At 48.3% G+C, this 20,131-nt stretch overlaps 1 protein-coding gene across 5 annotated transcripts in view; it reads left to right on the top strand.

The window, feature by feature from the left end:
• The window catches only part of PBX1 (PBX homeobox 1), a 133,713-nt gene that overhangs the window by 29,496 nt on the left and 84,086 nt on the right, over positions 1–20,131 (top strand). Inside the window, exon 1 of one of the 5 annotated variants that reach the window (XM_062602412.1) lies at positions 17,785–17,965. The exons of the other annotated variants lie outside the window; for them this stretch is intronic. Coding sequence (XP_062458396.1) covers positions 17,884–17,965 — 82 coding nt within the window. The 5' untranslated portion in view covers positions 17,785–17,883. Of the gene's footprint in view, positions 1–17,784; positions 17,966–20,131 lie in introns of those variants that run through there. 5 annotated transcript variants of the gene reach the window in all.

Raw genomic sequence — 20,131 nt, 5'->3', positions numbered from 1 at the left:
ATAGAGGCAGACTGCAGTGGCAAGCACCCTCCAGGTGATCAAAAGTGAAACAGCTCTAGGATTTGAATGGATTTGTTGCTGTTGAGGTTGTTTGTTTTAGTTAATTAAATCTGGCTTGTTCGCTGTCTGGTTTCTCTTTTTCTTCTCTCTGACGCCACTTCAGTCTCCCAAGCAAATACACCCAGGACTTGGACCTGTGAGAGCTGTCAAGGCCCTGTCTGGAGGAGTTGCGCCCCTGGTGGGATAGTGCCTTGTCCCCATCCTGGGCTGGGTGGAGGATGGTGGAGTTCAGCAGAGGGACAGGAGGTGGCTGGGTCAGAGAAAGGAGGTCAGAGGACTGTGTTTTCGGGAAAGTTGCTGTGCTGCCGGCGCCTGCTGTAGAAAACCGGAGGCTGCAGCTATGTCCAGATGTGGAGAGGTCAACCCAGTGCCCTCCTGCATGGGGAGGGGAGAAGACCTTCTCTGGCCATTTTACTAGAGCACTGCCGCCATTTGAGGATGTGGGAGGGAGTGGGAAGATGAGCATAGAGAGGGGTAAAGATGACTGAAAAACCACAAGGGAAAAATATAAACCTGTAGCTGGTGAGAGCTGATTCTCACTGCATTAGAGGGTTAAAAGAAGGTTGTTTCCCTTCCCTTGCCTGGAACTTTTTCCTGATTCCTTCCAAATTGAAAATCTTTATCAAGTTCTAGTGGCTTTTCTTTTTTGTGATTGTTACTTCTGGCTTGAAAGGCAGGAAGCAAACTGAAGTGGTATGTGCTGTGCTTACTGCTGTAACCCTTTCTCCCCAGAACAGTAGTTGTTTTCCAATGTTCATATTTCAATGCAATGATATGGTTTGGAGTGGCAGGAAAGGGAATCTGCTTGAGTGTGAAAGAACGCACCTGCTTACTTAGGTAGACCTCCTGGTCCTGCTCTAGGGTATTGCTGACCTCCTTGCAAGATGCCTGGGTGGGCATGATACCTAGTTGTGTGGTGACTTAAGAAGGGAGATTTGGGTGAAATACGTGATGAGCAGGTCTTGATTTCCTGGTCCCCCTCCACATCCCGGCACAGGTTAGGCACTTGTAACACTGTCCTGATGGCAAAGGTGAGGCATGGACACCCTGTGACTTTCCTAGAGCCATTCCCAGGTAGAGGTAGTGAGGACTTAAGCTCTTTGCCCAGAATTCGTGTTCCTATAGGCTACCAACAAATCCTGCACTCTCCTGCCCTGTATTTCATCTTCCTGCTGATAGTTTCCTGGCTGTGATGTTCCCCTTGTATCGGGACCAGCTGCTGCGTGAAGGCATGTGCATGTGCACGAGACAGAGGTTGTGTGTATGAATGAGCAAAAACTTGGAAAGAGCCTTAACACTGCCTTTATGTCATGAAAGAGGAATTTTTTTGATGAAGAGTCACAAAATCATCTCTCTTTCCCCAGTTATTTTGGCAGTGGTGTTAACCCATAAGGATGCGTCCTACCTGTTTCTTAGGGATGTGTGGGGGCTTCCCTTAACATGCATGTGTAAAAGCCCTTGGGCTGCCTTCACCAAGCATGTTTTATGTCTTTGTTCTAATAAAAAGTTGTATGCTGCTTCATAGTTTTTGCTGCGGTGGTGCTGGTGCTTGCTCTCAGCAGCTGAAGAAAAGCTCTTGGTTGTTTCCTCCCCCCCCCCTTTGCATTAACATCTGGACAAAGATTAATGTATATGTGGGCTGTTTTCACTTGCTGTGACACCCTCACAGCTTTAATGAAAAGATCATTTCTAACTTGGAGGAGTGGTGGCCTGGCTTGCAGTTGGGTTAGCTCTCCACCTCTCCCCAGACAGCAAGCAGTGTGTTGGGAACAAACTCTGCAAACTTGGCACAGGCAGGAAGAGCGTAAGTGAAAGCTAATTGGAAGCAGCCCTGACTTGCACTCTGCTGGAGCTATTTACAATATCTTTCATGCGGTGACTTATTGAGTTATTTGCTCAAAGGAAAAAAATAAAAGAAGTTCCTGCTTATTTATAGCAGTGGTGGTAACCACTGATACATGAGCTGGCTTGGATGTGGAAGCATCTGTCCTGGTCAAACCTTTGGCTATTAATTCACATCCTTCGTCCCCTAGCCCTGGATACATTGAAGCACATATGTAAATACTGGTGTCTGGGGGTCACATTTAGGTACCAGAGACCTTTCAGATCTTTCTCTTATGATCTTGACCATGTCATTGCACCATCCCAGCTGCTGTCTCTAACGCACTTGATCTCCTGCTGTGTAATGCCTGGTGGGTGGTGGTTTTTCATTGTCGGTTTAACTGGGGTGGTTGCTCAATGTTGCATAGTCTGAGCTGGCTGGGTGAGGGTGGTGCCTAGCATTGCATGGGACCAGTTTTATCTTGAGACTGGGGAGAGGGAGTGCTCAATGTTGGTTTCAGTGGAGGGAGGAACATGTGGGTTTTGGGTGTGGGATGTCCTTGTGTGTAGAAGGGCTGGCCCAAGTAGGTCTGAGGAGTGTCACAGGGTCAACCAGACAGGAAGGGTTCAAATGGGGACAGTTATCTGTGCTACAGAGCTGAAGTCTCGCATAGACTGTGGTCATCACTACCTTTTTATTCAGACCCTGATAATGGTGTATTCAGATCTGTGGTCCTGACTCATCTCTGATCTGCACTGTACCCAGATCATGGGAATGTTATTTTAGTCTGGGGAAGATGGCACGGTGTATGTGCAGTATTTGCCTGCCTGGAGATGCTTGTTCGACCTTCCACATCCCCCTGGTTTCTCAACTATTGGCTTCTGCCCCAGCCTCTTGCTGATCTTCTTGTTTTTTCTTTTTTAATCCTGGCACTGATGCTTTTGATGTTCCCAGCTCCTATCTCTGCATGGCTCCTGCAGTACCAGCCCTGTGCCTTTCATTACCGCATTAACAAACTCGAGTCGTGCCTAACGAGGACGCCTCATACGTTATGCTAATGATCAAGAGACATGTTAATGATATTTTAGAAGCCTAATTAGTGGAATATATAACTATATGCAATTTGGTAATGGACTGTGACAAGAAGTTGTTAAAAGGGGGCTTGACAAATCCAGTTGCATGTGGCCTCAGACAAACAGTTGCTGAGAATAGATGAAGAGAAGCAGGGTCTGTGCGTGCATGTGCTTGCATCTTGCCTCCCTGTGCTAAGGGGTGTGTTTTTTGGCGCCTGCACTCATCAGCTTGACTGACACAAGCTGGGTTTTGGCTCTAAATTTTCTTTTCTGCTTCTTGAGCTGATGTGACCAAAGCTTCAATTTATGGACATAGTAATTTTCTCTCCCCATCTGTCGATATCTGCATGCACACGTATAAAATACAGTCAGTTTGTCTGTGTGGGGAGGCTGCTCTGTGTATGGGCATAGCTGTGGTGGACCTGCTTTCTCTCCTACTTTGGAGGAGGCAGAGGAGTTGTCAGAGCAGCGCAGGTCTCTCTATGTGCTGTGTTCCTTGAACATCTCGCTTAACGGCAGCTCTTCCCAAGATAGATACACAGCTGTGCTTGAGCATACATGACTTCTGGTTCATGGGAGAGGACCAGAAGTTGTGTAGGACTTCTGTCAAGCAGATCCTGAAAGCACCACCTTAGAGTTGAATGTTAGCAGGACATGGGCTCTTGGCACCTGTTTCTCTTCCCTGAACAAGGGAGAGAGAGCAGTCTGGCTGTAGATACCTCCCCATAGACAATTGCCGATACTTCCCAGTTGGTCTTTTTTTGGTTGATGTGCCTTGTGCAAGGCTTAAAAGCTGGTAATCTGGTTCGAGCCCATGCCTGAGTGTTCGGAAATCCGACCTCTTGTCTTGGCTGGACCAAGGGTAGTTTGACCCTTAAAAATACAAGCTGAATATGGGTTTGGCGAAGTGCCAGCTGGAGGGTGTGATTTGGTGGCCAGCATCTCTGATGACTGGACCCAATGGCCCTTCCAGTGGCAATGTTAAAAACACTTCTGTCTCGTACTTTCCCTGTCATGGATGTGAACAGAGATGCCCTGCTAACAGCAGCAAGGTTCTTACTAGTCCCATTTCAGACTCCCTGAGGTTATAGGTTGTTTCTTTGTGTGTCTGACGTCTCTTCGGCTTAGTAAAAGAGGAACCTTCTTCTGGCATCCCATGGGAGAGGAGAAACCTGGTTTCTCTACCAGGATCTGCTGCATCACTGCTGCATGACCTGGGGCAACTTGTGTTACTCGTGTGCTGGAACCTCTCATGAGGATAAGTTGACTGTCCTCTGCCAGCAACTGAAAATAATTTGAACAGTGGGGGCAAAGGGTTAACAGTATTAATTCCCATTGCTTATGAAGCAGTGCCAATTATTAATCTTATTTCTTGATATCAAGCCTAATTTTTGCCCATCCTTAATGACTTTCCAGTTTTCTCATCTGTATCCTGAGAGCTGCACCATTCATTACTTTGTGCCTCATACATAAGGTATGACTTATGTACCTGCCCTAAAATCAAGACTTTAAGAAGATTAAATTCCCATATAAACTCTCATTTTCTTACTATATAAATATATGCACAATACCTCTCTCTGGGAAGGAGGCACTGAATTGAAGGGACAGGGAAAGATGTATGTGATCTTCCAAAGGGTTTTTAAGTGGAGGGCTGGGTGAGAGGAGCAGGGTCAGATGGTCTTGCTCACTGTGGAGACACGCTCCTGTTGCAGGTGTCCATCTGGGCAGTGTGGGCATTGGCGGTCCAGGGACCATACCTGTCTGGCTGGGAGCAGTGATGGATCTGTCATGGGGAGCTGACCCCAAGGCAGCTTGCTGCCAATGAGGCTGCCTGAAATGTTTGATTTGGAAATCTTGCAACTGCTTTGAAGCTTGGAGAACTTTCATCCTGTTGATTTTTTTTATTTTTTTTTTCCTCCCTTTAAATATTTTTTTAAGACGTTAAATTTCTTTTACTTATTTTTTTTTTTTTCCCCTCTGCTAACAAGTAAATTATAATGAGGCTCCCAGTGGTGTTTAAAAATATAAAAAAACACATTAAAAAAAAAACCCTGCAGGAATTATTCTCCCCCCTTTTTTTTTCTTTCCAGTGCAATCCATTCTGCATAATAGCTCTTTGTCTTGCTGGCAGGTAGGCATGGGGGAGGCCAGGAATCGGCAGTGGTGGCTTACGAAGAGTTTCATGCAGTCCTTGGCCAAATGGCACAAAGTTCCCCTTGGGGGTGATTGCAAACTGTGCAGCCCCAAGTGCTGCGTTTGGGTTTTGTGCCTGGGTACCACCCTACCTAGTTTGTGTTGAGGCTCGATGAGCTCACCTCACCCAGCATGCCTGCCATGACACAGGTATAATAAAGTAGGAGAATCTTTACACTCTGCGATTTCATTCCATGGATCAAAGATCAAAGCAGAGGAATACACAGCGACCATAAAATTAACTGCTTTTTCAATTTTACAGTGCTTTTGGTGATAAAGAATCATATAAATTTAATATTAATTAAACACTTAGCTTTTAACCTCCTCCTGCATCTACTTTTGGCTCCTTGTTGGGGAAGAATTAATTGGGCATCTTAAATCTTGTGTTACTAAATGCTTTGACGGGGGTTTCAAAAGCACTTAGAACTCCAGCAAAATGTATTTGCACCATTTGTCCTTCCACTCACCTAATTGAAAATCTTAGAGAGAAAAGGGAGGGGGCAGGGAAGAGGAAAGAAAAAAAGTACTGTTTTATGGGTTTGTTTCTTAGAAGAAAAAAAAAGGGGGGAAGGAGAAAGGCATAACTTATAGCTGCTCTTATGGTCTTGGCTTTAATTCAATCCCCGTCACACTTAACACCTCGCGAAATGGAAGCGATTGATCTTCTATTACAGATGGCCTATCGATCGGGAGCCAGGGTGCTGGCGGCGCGCTGCCGCTCGCTCCCGTGGTCTCACGCGCTTCCCTCCGTCTCCCAATTATCCTCTGAAAAAAACTGTCCTTGCTGTGCATTGGTCATGTGTGGAAGATATAAACATCAGTTCACGTCTCTCCCTGCCTACCACTATGGTAATGTACATTATTAGCTTCCTGACCATTGAAACACAGCTGCCTTTGGGGTAGCACCCAGCAAGCAGCTTTTTAGTGGCAAACAGCAACACTTTATGAATGTGTGAGGAAGGAATTGCAAAAGACTACCCTCACAATCCAAACCGGAAAGATTCAGTGGGAAGAAAGCTCTTGGAAATCAGTAATGTTGAAAAAGACCTAAGGAGCACAGCGGAGAGTAAATTAGATGTGTTATTTGCAGTGTGGTTTGGCAAAAAGCATAGCAGTGGGCTTTCTGGGCTGCAGAGGCCACACTTGATGGAGCAGGAGAGATCTTAGTTCCTTTTCCTAACTGGCTATAGCATGTGTCTCCAGACATCTTATTAATGCAACAGCACTGGTGAAATAAAGGGGGTTTCAGGAACTCTAGATGTATGGAATTGGAGCTAGGGAGTGAAATTCTCCTTTCGTGGTGGAGCCTTACTAATTTCCATGGCAGACCAGGAGACATACCAGCAGCCACTCTCCAAGGGGATGTTAGATGCTAGGATGTGATAGGGGATACCTGATTCAGGAGAAACTTGAGAAATTAATGAGCTACTCCCAGAATGCTGGCTAGAAGCTTGTTAGATGAATGCATTTTACCTATTTGTACTGTTTCTTTGCACAGCACTGGAGTTTTGTGAGGTCTTTTGTAAATGCAAGAGTAATAGCAGTGGAAGACCTTTTCCAGGCATCTCTCTTGTGGCCTTGGCTGCAAACTGTGGAGAGCAGGTATGAGTGTGCATTAACTTTGCTGCATAAGCATGATGTGGGTAGCTTGATGGTGAGCCCAGGAGGTTAGAGGCGCTCCTAAACCAGGCATGTGAGTGGACATGGTCCAGGGCTGAACTCTGGATTGGGACTTTTGAGCAGTATGGAATTAATGATTAATGGTCTGATTGGTCTTCTGTTTGGGAATGTTGATCTGAGTTTGTATTCAGACCTTCCTCTAGATTTTGGGAGGAAGGTCCCGAAGCTCTTTCTTGCCATGTTCAGGGAGCAAGCATTGCTGCTTTGCTTCTCCCTGGATGAACTAATGAGGGGTGTGGATGTCAGATGGTGAGGAACTACCGAATGGGTCACACGGAGCAGTTCCTGGACTAGGAACTGGGCGGTGAAATTCAGGTTGAACAAGGGATGTATTGAAAAGTGAGGCCAGAAACAGGGTCTGAATAGCATTGCTGGGGATTATACTGCAGGGGGCAAAAGCTGTAAGGGGCTGGAGTTACTTTGCATCTTGCTGTGTGGTTGGTGCTGTTTTACATATCTCCCCTTCTAGTTCGAGCTCTCGATTCTTTGCCGGATTCATTTTAAACTGGAGAAATTGGGGAAGCAGGATAACCTAGTGCAGATCATCGTGGACAAATTCCAGGATGCTGTTCTCTTGTTTCTTTTTTCTTTTCTGTTTTTTTGTTTTGTTTTGTTTTGTTTGGGGTTTGTTTTCTTTTTTACATTAGTTTGTGGGTTTCCCTGTCCCATTCTTGGCTAGTTGACCACTTAGATTTTTAGGAGAGGATCTCATGCTTGATGCTGTCCCTAATGAGGATGCTGAGAACCATGTGGTCCAGCCGACAAAGACTAATCATGTAAAGGACTAGTGTGACATGTGGGCACCAGCAAGTGGACAGTGCTGGAGGGACACAGCCTCTGCAATCGGCAGCATTCAGATATCAAGACAGGACCAATAGGATCTTTTTTGTACCATTTTAGACTGCTGGAAAAGCACCTAAGTTGTCGTCCTTTATGGGCAAGCAGTGCCTTGTTTTTTCTATGCTGGGCCATACACCTTGGAAAGCAGGGGCTGCACCTCTTCCTGTGCTGACCATAGTTCCCTCAATTCAGCCCTGGGAAAATGAGCTGTGATGTGTGTGTGCACTTTGCCTGCTGGGGTCTTGCTTGCTCTTGTGAGTGAAGGGGCAGACACTTGACTCAGTGTTTTGGTGCATTGATTTATTCTAAAATCTCTTGGGTTAGATGGAAGGCATTAGTGAAGGACTGGGTAGTTTTGATGCTGCAGTGACTCTGTGCAGGCTTTCACAAATGGTGTTTGAGAGGGTTGAGGAATGTTCCCACCTTCAGGTGCAGATAAATCCCAGGCTCTGCATATTTTGGATCTGGGACTCAGTCCTTACTTGTAGACTGACTGTTGGTGTGTTTAATAAACATGTTGCAAGTCAGGGTATGTTTTCAAATGGGATTAGATGAGGAATGTGCCAATATCCAAAGACACCTCTGAAATTTGGTGATCCGATGTCACCATGGGCTCATGCTCACTTTCCCTCTAAAAACTACCGGTGCTCGGCTAAGAGGCTGGCAGTCGCTTAAATAAAAGGCTTAGTTTACCCCCAGCTCTCTGTATGCAGCTGTAGAAATGCTTTGATACGGCTTATCCTCCAGGATCCATAAGAATAGTCATTGAGAAACAGCATTACACCAGTGAGGGTTTTATAAGTAGTCCTTTGTGCTTCTAAGTAGTGTAAGATAACAGTAAGGGAAGGACGTGGTGCTGCTTGCCTGCCATCCCCAGCAGCAGCAATAATGAGCGGAGGAAAGTGCTGCAGGGCCATGCTCTGCTTCCTTCTCCCTGATGGCTCCAATTTTAAAGGCTTCTATTTCTTTAGTATTGCCAGCAGCAGAGGAAGGTCTCCTGGGTGAGAGGGTGCCCTCGAGGCATGGGTGGAGACCCTGCTGTATGCTACTGTGGTATAGAGAACATAGAGGGACCTGACGCAATGGCACAGCTTGTGCCAGGGCTTCCCATGCTTGGAGGTATAACGCTATGAAGGAGGTGGGGGGGGGAGTGTGTATGTTAAGACCTCGAAAGATACTGGAAGGGATCAGCAGTGGGCTTAAACCAGGGTATTCCTGCTGGTGCTGAAAGAGCTTTATCCATTTGTACCAGCTGGGACTTGCCCTGTTTTAATGCTGCATGCCTGCAGCTGTGTGTGGGGCAGCAAGTGTGGAACTGATGGGTTTGGTTTGTGTTTAAACCCATTTGGTAATGTTCCTGGATTGCACAAGTGTTACTTTTGGGAGAAGCTGAGCAGCCTCATTCCTAGCCAGGTTTGAAAAGCAATCTTGGGGTCTCAAACAGCTGAAATGCTTTTACAAATACTGATTTTTCTTGAGGACCTTAATTCTCAGGGGTGTGCAGAGTGTGTGCCTGCAGTGTGCCTATGTGCACGTTCAGCTTGTGTTGGTTGTAACTCAAGCCTCATCAAAATGATTTAATGCTTTAATGAAACTTAGGCAAATTCAGATATTGGTAATAAGAGGAAATGTTTCAACTTCGGTTGGTGTCTGAAACAAAGCAGCTTTGGGTGGTGGAGCTGGGGGAGGATTGCAGTGGTGCCAAAGAGGCTGCAAGCAGCACAGGAAGTGGGATGTTTAGGGCATATTTGCAGATGTGAGAGGTATTGCAGTAAAATTAAAAAAAAAAAAAAAAAAACACCAAAAAACCCAACAACTTGAAACCTCCTGAATTCAGTGGGAACAGCATGTAGAGCAAGCCTGGACCTTCTTGGCATGGAGATTCCATGGCATGCGGACTGCCTGTTATGAGTGAATACAGGGCATGGCTTATGCCACCAGCCTTCACCCAGTGAAAGCCTGCCATCGTGGTAAAGCTCTTCCAGCTCATATCCTTGTACCTTCTTATTTTGGAGGGGGCTATAATGAATGCTGAATTCACTGGGTTTCTCCCTCCTGTGTTCAGGCTCTTAGGGGATGTGGCACAGCCAGGACCTGAAGGCAGGCAGTACCCGGTCACTTTCCAGCACTGGCAGGAGGAAGAAAGTGAATTTGGGTCAATCCCTCACCAGTACTCCTCAGGGAAGTTCTGGTTCTTGTTTGTTAGAGAATGGGATCCCCAGTTCTGTTCAGAAAGGCTTGTGAAATGTGCTGGAGCTCTTGTTACCTGCTCCAGCCATGGAAAATTAACTCTGTGCATGCAGTTTGCTCTGGGGAACTTCACAGTCTTTTGCTCTTAATTCATAGTATTTTCGCTAGCTTCTCCCTCTAGTCCCTTTTCCATAAGAGTAAGCAAAAGGAAAGAAGGCAGGCAGCGGAGAGGAGAATGTGGCTGCAAAAGGTCGAGTCTGCCAGCAAGGGGCATACACCTGCTTGTGAAGCCCTCAGTCCCCCTAAGAGCAGGAATGGAGCATAAGCAAACCAGGACTGGCAGCACAGGCAACCCATGCCCATGCTGGTGCCTGCTGCTGTAGTAGTGCTTCACTCCATTGTAAGACTGTGCACGCTCTTTGGCCTGCTAGGGCTATTCAGCCCTTGAAAGGGGCATTGAAATGGGCCTCATCCCAGCACTGGCAGCACCTCCAGCCCTGCCTGCGAGGAGGTTTGCCTGCCCTGGGGCTGCGTCCTACCCCTGTGCCTGTCTCCTTGTCTATGCCACATCCCAATCCACCTGAGGTCCATTTCTCCTTTGCCCGTACATGTGGGGCATCACTTTCCCATCATATTCCTGCACCTCTGTAGACTTCATAAAGCTCCATGCTACAGCTGGGCACATGGAGAGGGAGACCCTGCCACCCTACTTGGGCAAAGCCCCATCCCCAGCTCATGGGGACGTCAGTGCTGGCCTACCCTGTCTGCTGCCAACCCTCTTCCCGCTCTTGTTCCTGCCATCAGAAGGAGGGGAAAGAAAAAGAGGAACAACCATATGAAAAAAAAAATGTTAATTTATTAATCACGGAATATATAGCAGTTCATCTGAAATGCTGTTGCTATGCCAACACCCTGGGAGTTTATTTTCTTAATCCAGGAGTGAGGCGTTTGGTCCCCCGCTCTCCTGCTGAGCTATTTGAATATGTTGCCGCTGCCGCCATATCTGTTTAAAAGGGAGAAGGAGGGAAAAAGGAAGGAAAAAAAAAATAAAGTAGGCTAAACCACCAAAGCAGTCAGATGCAAAGCAGTAAGAAGCCTTTCTCAGTGCGACTTAGTAAAAATGACACAAATTAATATACTCTACTTAAACCAGACCAAGATTAATGCTTCTCTTTCAGAGCAGCTTAGTCCAACTGTCACTCGACAAGCGTTCGTCGGACAAAATCAACACTAATCAACATTTATTCCTCTCTTGCCCTTGGGTCTGAGGAGCGTAGAGCAGGCTGCACCATTCTCCGGCTCGTCTCGCCACGCTTTTCACCCTCCATCCAGCTTCGCCATATATCACCCTTCCTCTCTGTGCTTCTGCTTGTACGGATCCACACGTTCAGCTATCAGGCTACATTAGAGGCATGATAGATTTTCTGTTTTAATTTACATCTATTATATTACAACATAACAGATCTTGATTCAGTGGAGACCAATGTCTCCTATAGCCAGGCTCTTTGGGAAGATTTCTGCATTAACTTATTAAGGCTGGTTGGAAGGTGGCTTCGGATAGACTCCTGAGTGCTGAGTGAAGGTGTCGTGGTTCAACTCACTCAGGGGAAGCCTGTGGCTGTCTTGGCCCGCTTGCTGGGGATCTGGGAGGTGATGGCTCTGGAGGGGATGCGCTGCTGAGTGCCACCTGCCACTGTTGCTGTAGGTTGTATACCAGGCTACTTTGTAACTGAACCCTGCAGGAGACCTTGCCCTTTGCTGCTGCCCTGTGCCCTAGGCCCCCTGATGGGGTAGAGGGGAGAAGGATTGAAACCAGCTGTTGATATTGGGAGGACAAGGTCCCAACATACCTGCAGGGCATCTTCCCATCTCTTGTCCAGGGATGCTGAAGCTATGAGTGTCTGACAAGTATAGGTGGCAGGGTTTTGCTAAGATTCAGTTCATTTCTGGTGGCTGGGGTACTGGTTCCTGCTGTACCTTCACAGCAGGGAAGGGACAGGTATGATCTAAGGTCTGCCTGGCAGGTTTCTCAAAATCTTGGCAGGGTTTTGCTCTGCTGACTTTCCCTTTGAGCATTAGATCTGTCTTGTCTGGCTGTCCAGAGGGTCCATGAGGAGCAGAAAAAGGCAGATGAGCGGAAGAAACTGGAGCATGTTGTGTTCGTTTCCTCTCCGATGAGCGGAAAACTGGTGAAGGTCATGATGCTGCTGCACCCAGCTTGGTGTAGTTTGAAGAGCTGCTCTTGTCCTTGCAAACTTGGGTTATTAAAATGGGAGGGAGGGGAATTCCTCCTCCACCGTCCCTTTTTTGCACTTTGTATTCAGTGCTTTTTTCCCTGATTTACCTGGCAGTGCAGTCACTTGGGTTTTGGGTGATCTGTATTTGATTTCTTTCCAGTGGCACAGATAGTTGTGTAAGCTTGGACAAGACTTTGTCTTATAGTCTCCTAGCTGGGAGTGTACAGGAGTTAAGCTCTTGGGCAGACTAAAATCAAAGTGGTTCTTGCTCTGCTTAGTCCAAACAGGACAGCAAACGTACTGTTGCTTTGCAGACTGAAATAGTGAATATAAGACTAAAAGCCAGGTGAGAATTAGTAACAAACACAGCATTCAAGCAAGGTTTGAACATTTGTTCAATCTCTTCAGGTTGTGTGTGCAAGTATAAGTCCATTTGGGGAGGTAGTAGACTCACCTTTGTAATGAGTGTCCAAGAACAGGTTAGACGAATACCCATCAAGCATACTGTTCTTCCAGTGTGGGAGGAGAGGTCAGTCTGTACATGTCTGTCCACCCTTTGCGCTGCTGTTGTGGGGTGTGAGGGGCCAGCCTGGTGTTGGGTTTTCCCAGTGCAAGGTTGGTGCTGATGTGGTTAGCATCTGTTCTGCTCCTCGCAGTTTGTGGCTAAGAGGCCGAGGCTGCCCTATACTTGGATAGCATTAGGGGTAGCCCCATATCTAGTGATTGCTGTCATGGGTTCCTTGACCTTGGGAGTCTAATACATGATGTCCCCATTGCTGTTGCTAAACTTGTCTTTGTAGCATGCTGGATCAGTGGTCCCAGGGAAAGTTGTAGTCAATCATCGTGTCAAAACATACCTTGGTGATTTTGCTGGGAATTCCATGGCCCCCTTCTGCCATAGGTCCTTTTTGTCTGTGTTGCTGGATCTAGTTTGGGAAGTTGTAATTTTCCTTCCTGGGAACACATAGGTCTCTGAAAGCTGTGATACAGAGGCTTTCACTGCCCTTTTTTGGTGTAATGGCTTCCATTGCATTGCATGGAGCTTATTGGCTGGCAAAGTACTGTAGTGCACTTTCCCAAGCCTGGCTGGACTGAAAACTGTGCTCGAGGAGCTGATGAGGCGCTCTCTGCCTTTCCCTCTCTCTCTCACTGCTGGTGTGAATGAAGATTTGATTAATGCGGGCACTTTAGCACAAGTGCCATTTTCCAGGCTGTAGCTCTTGGCACAGAGAGTGCTGCCGGACCGGAGCAGAAAACTGCAGGCAGTGTCTGTATGCCGGCATGTGCCGGGCACTTTACAGCATGCCGGGAGGGAAGCGCCCTGCTTTCCTCCCCGCTCCTCACTGCATAGCAGTAAAGTAAATGACGCTTGGTATAACTTTGCACTTACAGGGCTGCAACTCAATTTAAAAACAACCCCAAACTCCAGGAACAGGAGGGGCTCTGCAGCACCCACATCTCTGCAAACCCACTTCGTTAATTTTAATGGTGGAAGAGATTCTGCAGCCAGAGAGAGACGTGAGGCAGAGATGCTGGAGTGCCAGCAGCCCTCAGGGTTGGGAGGACAGCAGTAAGTCCCAGCCCATGGGAGACCAGCTGGGGACAGACTTCGCTGGGGAGTCCTTGCCCTTCTGATGACTCGTAAATTAGCTGGACTCCTGCTCCAAACAATGGCCTTGAGTCCAGGCTCCCACTGTGCCTTTGCTTGTGCAGGGCACTTCGAGGCTGGGTGGGGACCACTCACTTCAGTGCTGCTCCAGGCTGCAGGACTTTGCCAGCTCCTCGGGGAGGTTTTTGGAAAGGAGATAACATGTGCAGGAATTAGTGCTGTTTGTAAAGCACTTGGAAGATGGGAAGAGCTGTAGAAGTGCTGTAATTAATAGAGGTTGGCTAATTTAATGCTCTGCCTTGACATCATCTCAGCTGATATATATGTAAGGAAGAGTACCTCCATTAGCACTAGGGAAAATCTTTCCTCCTCCAGTGCTGGGGCTAAAGCAACCAGATTTATTTCTCTTAATTGTCTCCAGGAACTGAAGTCTGCATGTCCCTGAGTCTTAGAAGTGGATGTTCCCATGAGACAGCAAAGCTTCACAGAGCATTCTTGCTTTTGGCAGATGCCCGACTGCACTGTGGTTGAGGTGCTGCCACCTCTGAGGCAGAGGACAGCCCAGCTGAGGTCTGGTGGAGAAGCCTGGGGCAAGTGTCATCTGTGAGCTCTTAATGAAAGCTGCATGGGCCTGGAACAAGCTGGTGGTTACTGGGAGGATGGGACAAGTTTGCTATGGGGATGGCTCTGGGCTGGGCTGGGCTGGCTGTGTGACTGAGCACTTTGTTGGGGTACCCGGGGAAATTGAAGGAGGGATCTTCTTGGTGATAGCATATGAAGCAGCAACTGAGAGAAGATGTTTCTGCTCTTCCTGGTGGGAGACACAAGGAGATTTGGAGGCAATCGGTATGAAATGGGAGAAAGGGAACTGGTCCTGTCTACTGTGCATGGATTGGGATCCTTGCAAAACTGGAAGATTCAGGTGCTGAGCTTTTTTCTACGTGGATGTCTCCCGTTAAGCAAGATCTGGGCTGTTGTGAACATCTGCTGCTGCAGTGCTGTTGCCGAGAGCTGTGCTTTTTAATGACATATTTATACTGCAGAAAGTCTTGCTTTTGTTTTGTTTGAGGATCCAGCGTAAGCTGCATCTGTTTAATCCATGTTCTCATTTACCTGCCTGTGCTGGGGATGGGGTGAAGGAGACCTCTGCCTTTTGCTTTGCTTTTTGCTGCTGTAAACCCTTTCTTTAGTTTTCTGGTAACGCGTTTCTGTAGTTGTGTCTCAAGAGTGCTGGTCAGCACACCCGTCCTGGCCTCTTCTCCCAGGGTGAACTGTGACTGGGCTACAAAATCCATATATAGCTCTTGGAGAAATGCTGGCTTGTTTCTGTCCAGCTTTGGATGTGCTTCGCTCACTGAGAAGCTGGGTTATTCCCTGTGCCTGAATTTGGTGTTGGGGCCTGCCCAAGTCTGAAGGCATTGGCCTTATATGCGTAGGAACAGGCAGTTTCGATATAAATGTTTTTATAAGGGCCATAAACCACGGTGCTTTGGAGTGCAAGCCAACCACTGCACACTGAGCTCAGAGGAAACTTCCCTGTGAGCATTCTCCACCAGGTTTGTTGTGATGGTACCTGCAAACTATGGCTGCCTGTACCAGGAAGGGGATGGCAGGACAGGCAGGGGGTAGGGGAGCAAGCAAGGCTTGCACTGTTCCTGACAGCAGCTGGATGCTATTGATGTGGGGAAGCAGCCCTGAGGGAGCTGGAGTGTGAATCCAGACACCTCTCCCATAAAGTCTGTGGGTGTCTGTGTGTGGCCATGTACCCACGGCCTGCCAAGGGAATTGGGTGCTCCCAGCAGCTGGGGTGACTTTGGAGGCAGAAAATACTGCAGCCGGACTGGGTAAGTGACCTTCTCCTGGGTCATTGCCTGCCAGGGTCAGTTGGCTGCTCAGCTGCATATCAGGGATGCTTTTCCCTGCTTGTGAAAGAGCAGAGGAGAGATCCCACTGGAGGAGGGGAGGGCTGGCAGACCTGACCCGCTGTGCTGGCTGTGTCTGGAGCTGTTTCAGGGGAGGTGTGGGAAGAGGGAAGGGGGGCAGCTACGCAGCAATCACAGTGCCACCTTTAGTAAGACTGAGCTGGCCCCCCAGGTGTCTGTGCCTCAGTTTCCCCCACTGTAAAGCCAATGATCTTGCAAGTCATCTTACCCTTGGGTGCAGAATGCCACTGAGCATTGTTTGAAAGGTGACAAAGGGGCTTATGCAACATGTAGGACTGATAGGCTAGCTAGAAAGCTAGAAAGTCACCAAAGCTAACTTCCTCATGACGGGGATGCAAAACCACGGCTGGAGCAGGTCTCCCTGCAGGAGGCATTCTGACCCATCTGTGTTTAATGGGGACCACACAATACGGCAGCTGGCCCTGGGCCCAGAGATATTCTTGTAACTTAATAGCACCCTGCAGAGACAAACAGTGCTATAAAGGGGGTACAGGTTTTTTAAAAGGTATATAGGAGCCCAGGGCTACAGAAAAGAGGGGGTCCTGTGGACTGTTTAAAAGCTGCATGCTGCCCACCTTGGTCGTCTGTCCTTATATATTCCCACGCCACCAGGATCATGTTGCTCCTGCGAGTGCCTGGCTTAAGGCTGCAGGGATAACAGGTGCTTTCCTCTATTGAGGCCTTACCTCAGGCAGGGGTGACAGCCCTGAAATGTCTCTGAAATCTGGGTCAAGGTGACTTGGGGGCCTGGCATCTAGGGTTTCCAGTGGGACCAGCACTTGGAGGCACAAGGGCTTCTTATCTCATGGGTTTGCCTAAGATGCGCTGGGGCCATGTTGACCCTGCACAAGGTTTTCTCCACCGCAAGCATACGATGTCTGATCTTGGAAAAATGGGGTGATTCAAGGTGGTTCACCAGGGACAGTGCTCAAGGCCATGCATCAATTCTTTCTGGTAAAACAAGGCAAGGGGACAAGCCTTCCTCAGCAGAGGGGCTCTGTGGAAGAGGTTTGATAGAGAGCACCTGAGTGTGCTTGGAATTTGCAGGGGGTACCTGAGTTTGCCTGGTAGTCCAGCACAGCTGCTGTGGGCATGTCCCATGAGTGTGGAGAGGACGTCTCTTGGGAAGAGCTGGAGGAGATGTGTGTGGGCTGCCAGGTGGGGATGTGCTGGTGCTGGGAGCTGCAGGGACATCCATCAGCCTGCCCAGCTGGCTACTAGAGAGGTGTCAGAAGGCAACAGCTTTCTATCGCTGCTGATGTGGGCTGGGGTTGAACTTCTGACCTGGAGATAAAGGCCTTTCCCTCCCTCCCTGGCTCCAGTGCTCTTTCCGTCGAATTGCCCAGGCTTTCTCACTCCTATCCAACCAGGCTGACAATGGAGAAGGGTCATTAATTGTGCTTCTGCCCTTCAGCATCCTGTTCCCTTTGGTACCTTCACCATGTGGCCATCTGGCTCCACCAAAAGCCTACCTGCCTCCTGCTTTCCTTCTTTATCCTCTGCTCACCGTGGCTTTAGCTCTCAGCCCACAGAAATGTGCCAATAGATGTGTTGTGCCAAGGTGAAGGGAGAAGTTGAGCTGTTGAAGAGCCCTGATGGATGACACAGCTGTCGCTTTCATTGGCCCTTCCTATGTCAGAGGCAACTTCATGAAATCCATGTGGATTTTGGGTTTTGATGGGTCCCCAGAGCCAACAGAGCTGGATGGATTTAGGCATGGACATGGGAGAGGTTTCCCCATGCTTCCCTCCCTCCCCACCCCAAAGAAGGGAGAGCTGAATGGAGGAGGGAGGAATGGGGTCCATGCAAATGCACGTTATGCCTGCCACTAATTGTATGATTGGAAACAAAGCAACAAAGGGAGGTGTTGCAGCGTGAGGATGGTTTAACCTTGATAAAACAGTGATTTCAACAAGGATGATGTTCTCCCATCTATCTTCATCCATCAAAGAGCTGCCGAAATATGCTGATGAAGCCTTTGGATAGGAGTACAGTGGAGTTAAATGGGGCGTTGCAAATGCTCTCTGTACCCCCGTGACAAGGTGGCGTTACTTACTGTCCAAATTTAGTACAGGGAACAACAGGAACTGCTGCCTTTTGCTCTGTGGGCTGGGGTGGGATGCAGCCAGGGCTGTGTCCTCTCTGCAGAGTCAGAGATAGCAGTGGTGTCTCAGCACATCACTTAATTTTCCCTTTTCTTTAGTGCCACTGAGAGTCATGAGCGCAGAAGCACTAAATGAATTCAACTTCACTATACAAGTGCCTTCTCCTCCCTAGCAGAGGGAGAAATTCAGTCATGCAAGATGCCAGGTTTGCAGGTAAGGCGATGGTCCTGTTGACTTGGGTTGAACATCGGCTGGAGGGTCTGGTCTGCAGAGGAGCGGGGGAGTCAGGGAATCCTGGGGCTTTGCTCTTTGTTTGGCTACTGCACGTTTTGTCTGTGTGCGCTGTGTCGGAGTAGCAGCAATTAAGCTTTATTTATATGGGGTTTCCCAGCTTGCAGGGTGCGAAGTGATGGTACGTGGGTGTGATCTCAAGTTTGGGGATTAGCAGCATGGGCCAAGTGCCACAGTCTTTTTTGGTCAAGTATCTGAAGGCGGTTTACTGGCTGCGTGCGAGTGTAAATGTCGATAGGTCAGCAGTAAACCGAGCTGTGTAACCCAAGCTGCTGTTGTACCTCATCCTGCTGGGACTGGCAGTGTTCTGCTGGGACAACGGCACTGCACGTGGCCCCAGAGCTTCCAGGCTGAGTTTCAGTGGTGGTGTCCCCGTGTCTGAGCTGAGCTGTGCTAATGCCAGGGCTAGCTGGGATCTCCTCTCCTTGGAAAGGAGCAAGATGGAACTGGCAGGGAGAGTTGGTCTGTTTCTGCTGTGCTTGAAAGCTACAGGGACATAAAAGACTGGATCCTGCTGATGGAATGGGCCCCATCCTAACACTGGGAGGAGCTAGGGGTTCAGAATCCTCTCTGAGAGCAGCAGTAGCTCATCTCCGGCCAACTCTTCTTGCAATTGGGCTTTTCTTCCTGGGCTGCCCTTCCAAGGGCTGATAAGGTGTGAGCTTCAGGCCTCCTTCGAGATTTGTGCTTCCAGCAAGGTATACATATCTGTGAAGCTTCTGTAGTCAGCAAGGCTCTGACATGGCTCCAGAGTTCTCCTCCATAAACAATCCAGATGTATGGATGTCTTCTTACAGACAAGACGTATGGTGAAGGCTGGATAGCTTGCTCTGAACCTGGAGAGGACAGCTGTTGAAGGATATCCCCATCCAGTGCAGTTCGAGGCCAGCATAACATACTATGAGGAGGACAGAAAGCCTGATTGGAGGCTTGCCACCCCCTTTGATTCAGGGACCAGAGCACTGTGATTTCACACCTTCAGAGCTGCTTCTTTTGGTCTTCTGGGCACCATAGTGCTCCTGCTCCATTCCAGCCCTGGACCATTCTTTGGGCTCTGAGTTATCACTGGAGATTTGCTCAACTACAGTGAGACTATCTTCAGCTTGACTGCTTCCAGTCATGGGCAATGACATAGATAAAGCACAAACTTTCACCCCACAGACCTTCTCTGTCCCACCAGCAAACTGACTGCTTATTGGTAGCTCAGACTTTGTGATGGCCTCTCTCCTCCTCAGGCATTTTATGGGGACACTTTGGGAGCCCAGGGTTGGAGCGATGGGCTGGTGCAGGGCATAAGACTGGTCAGTTTACAGCAAGACCATTTCTTCCTCCTCTGAGCCTCTTGTGTTCCCATTCTCCCATTGCTGCTTCCACTCCTGATGCATTTGGGGGAAAGAAAAGTTGACAAAAGAAATGAATTATGCATAAGGAATTAATTTACTTGATGAATAGGGACTTACAAACTCAATTGCCATTTGCTTTCAAGGGATGCTTGGGGGAGTGGGAAGGAGGGAATAAAAGCAGAGGATGGAGCAGAGGGTGAACTGCTGAGCCTGAAAGTGTTCCTGGCCTTTGAGTGGACTTGGGAAAAACAGCCTTGGGTCATTTAAACCGTATTATGGGTTCCATATTCCCATCAATGTGTGGGCTTCTTTGCTGGAGTGAAAATCAGGGTGATGAAGATGCAGCAGATCTAGCAGTGTGTTTGTCTGAGTGCCATCCTTCCCTCAGGAGGAGAAAAGGACCAGATGAGGGTTTGGTTATTTTAATAGGTAGGAAAACTGAGGGCGGTGTGCGCATGTGACTTGTTCAGGTCAGCTACAGGCTAGGGGCTGATACAAGAGCAGTGCTTGGGGCTCTTGTGCTCTAGAAGTTTGCCTTTTTTCCCCTCATATGCCCTTCCCCTGCTGCATGCTGCTCTGTCCTGGGAGCAGTGCCAACAACTGGGAGCACTAAGAGCACTGGAGTGAAGATGCTGTAAAAGAGCCTTCTGGAAACTGCCTAGCCAGAAAAACTTGCCGTCAAACCCAAGCAGAAAATTCAGATTCCTGATGGAAAGAGGGCATCTGTCAATCCAAGTGATCTGAC

Source organism: Pezoporus occidentalis, unplaced genomic scaffold, assembly GCF_034315485.1.
Source record: "Pezoporus occidentalis ecotype Australia unplaced genomic scaffold, CSIRO_AGI_Poc_V1 ctg76, whole genome shotgun sequence".
Classification (NCBI taxonomy): domain Eukaryota; kingdom Metazoa; phylum Chordata; class Aves; order Psittaciformes; family Psittacidae; genus Pezoporus; species Pezoporus occidentalis.
Note: the sequence above shows the minus strand (reverse complement) of the source record. Positions and strands in the feature narration are given on the sequence as shown.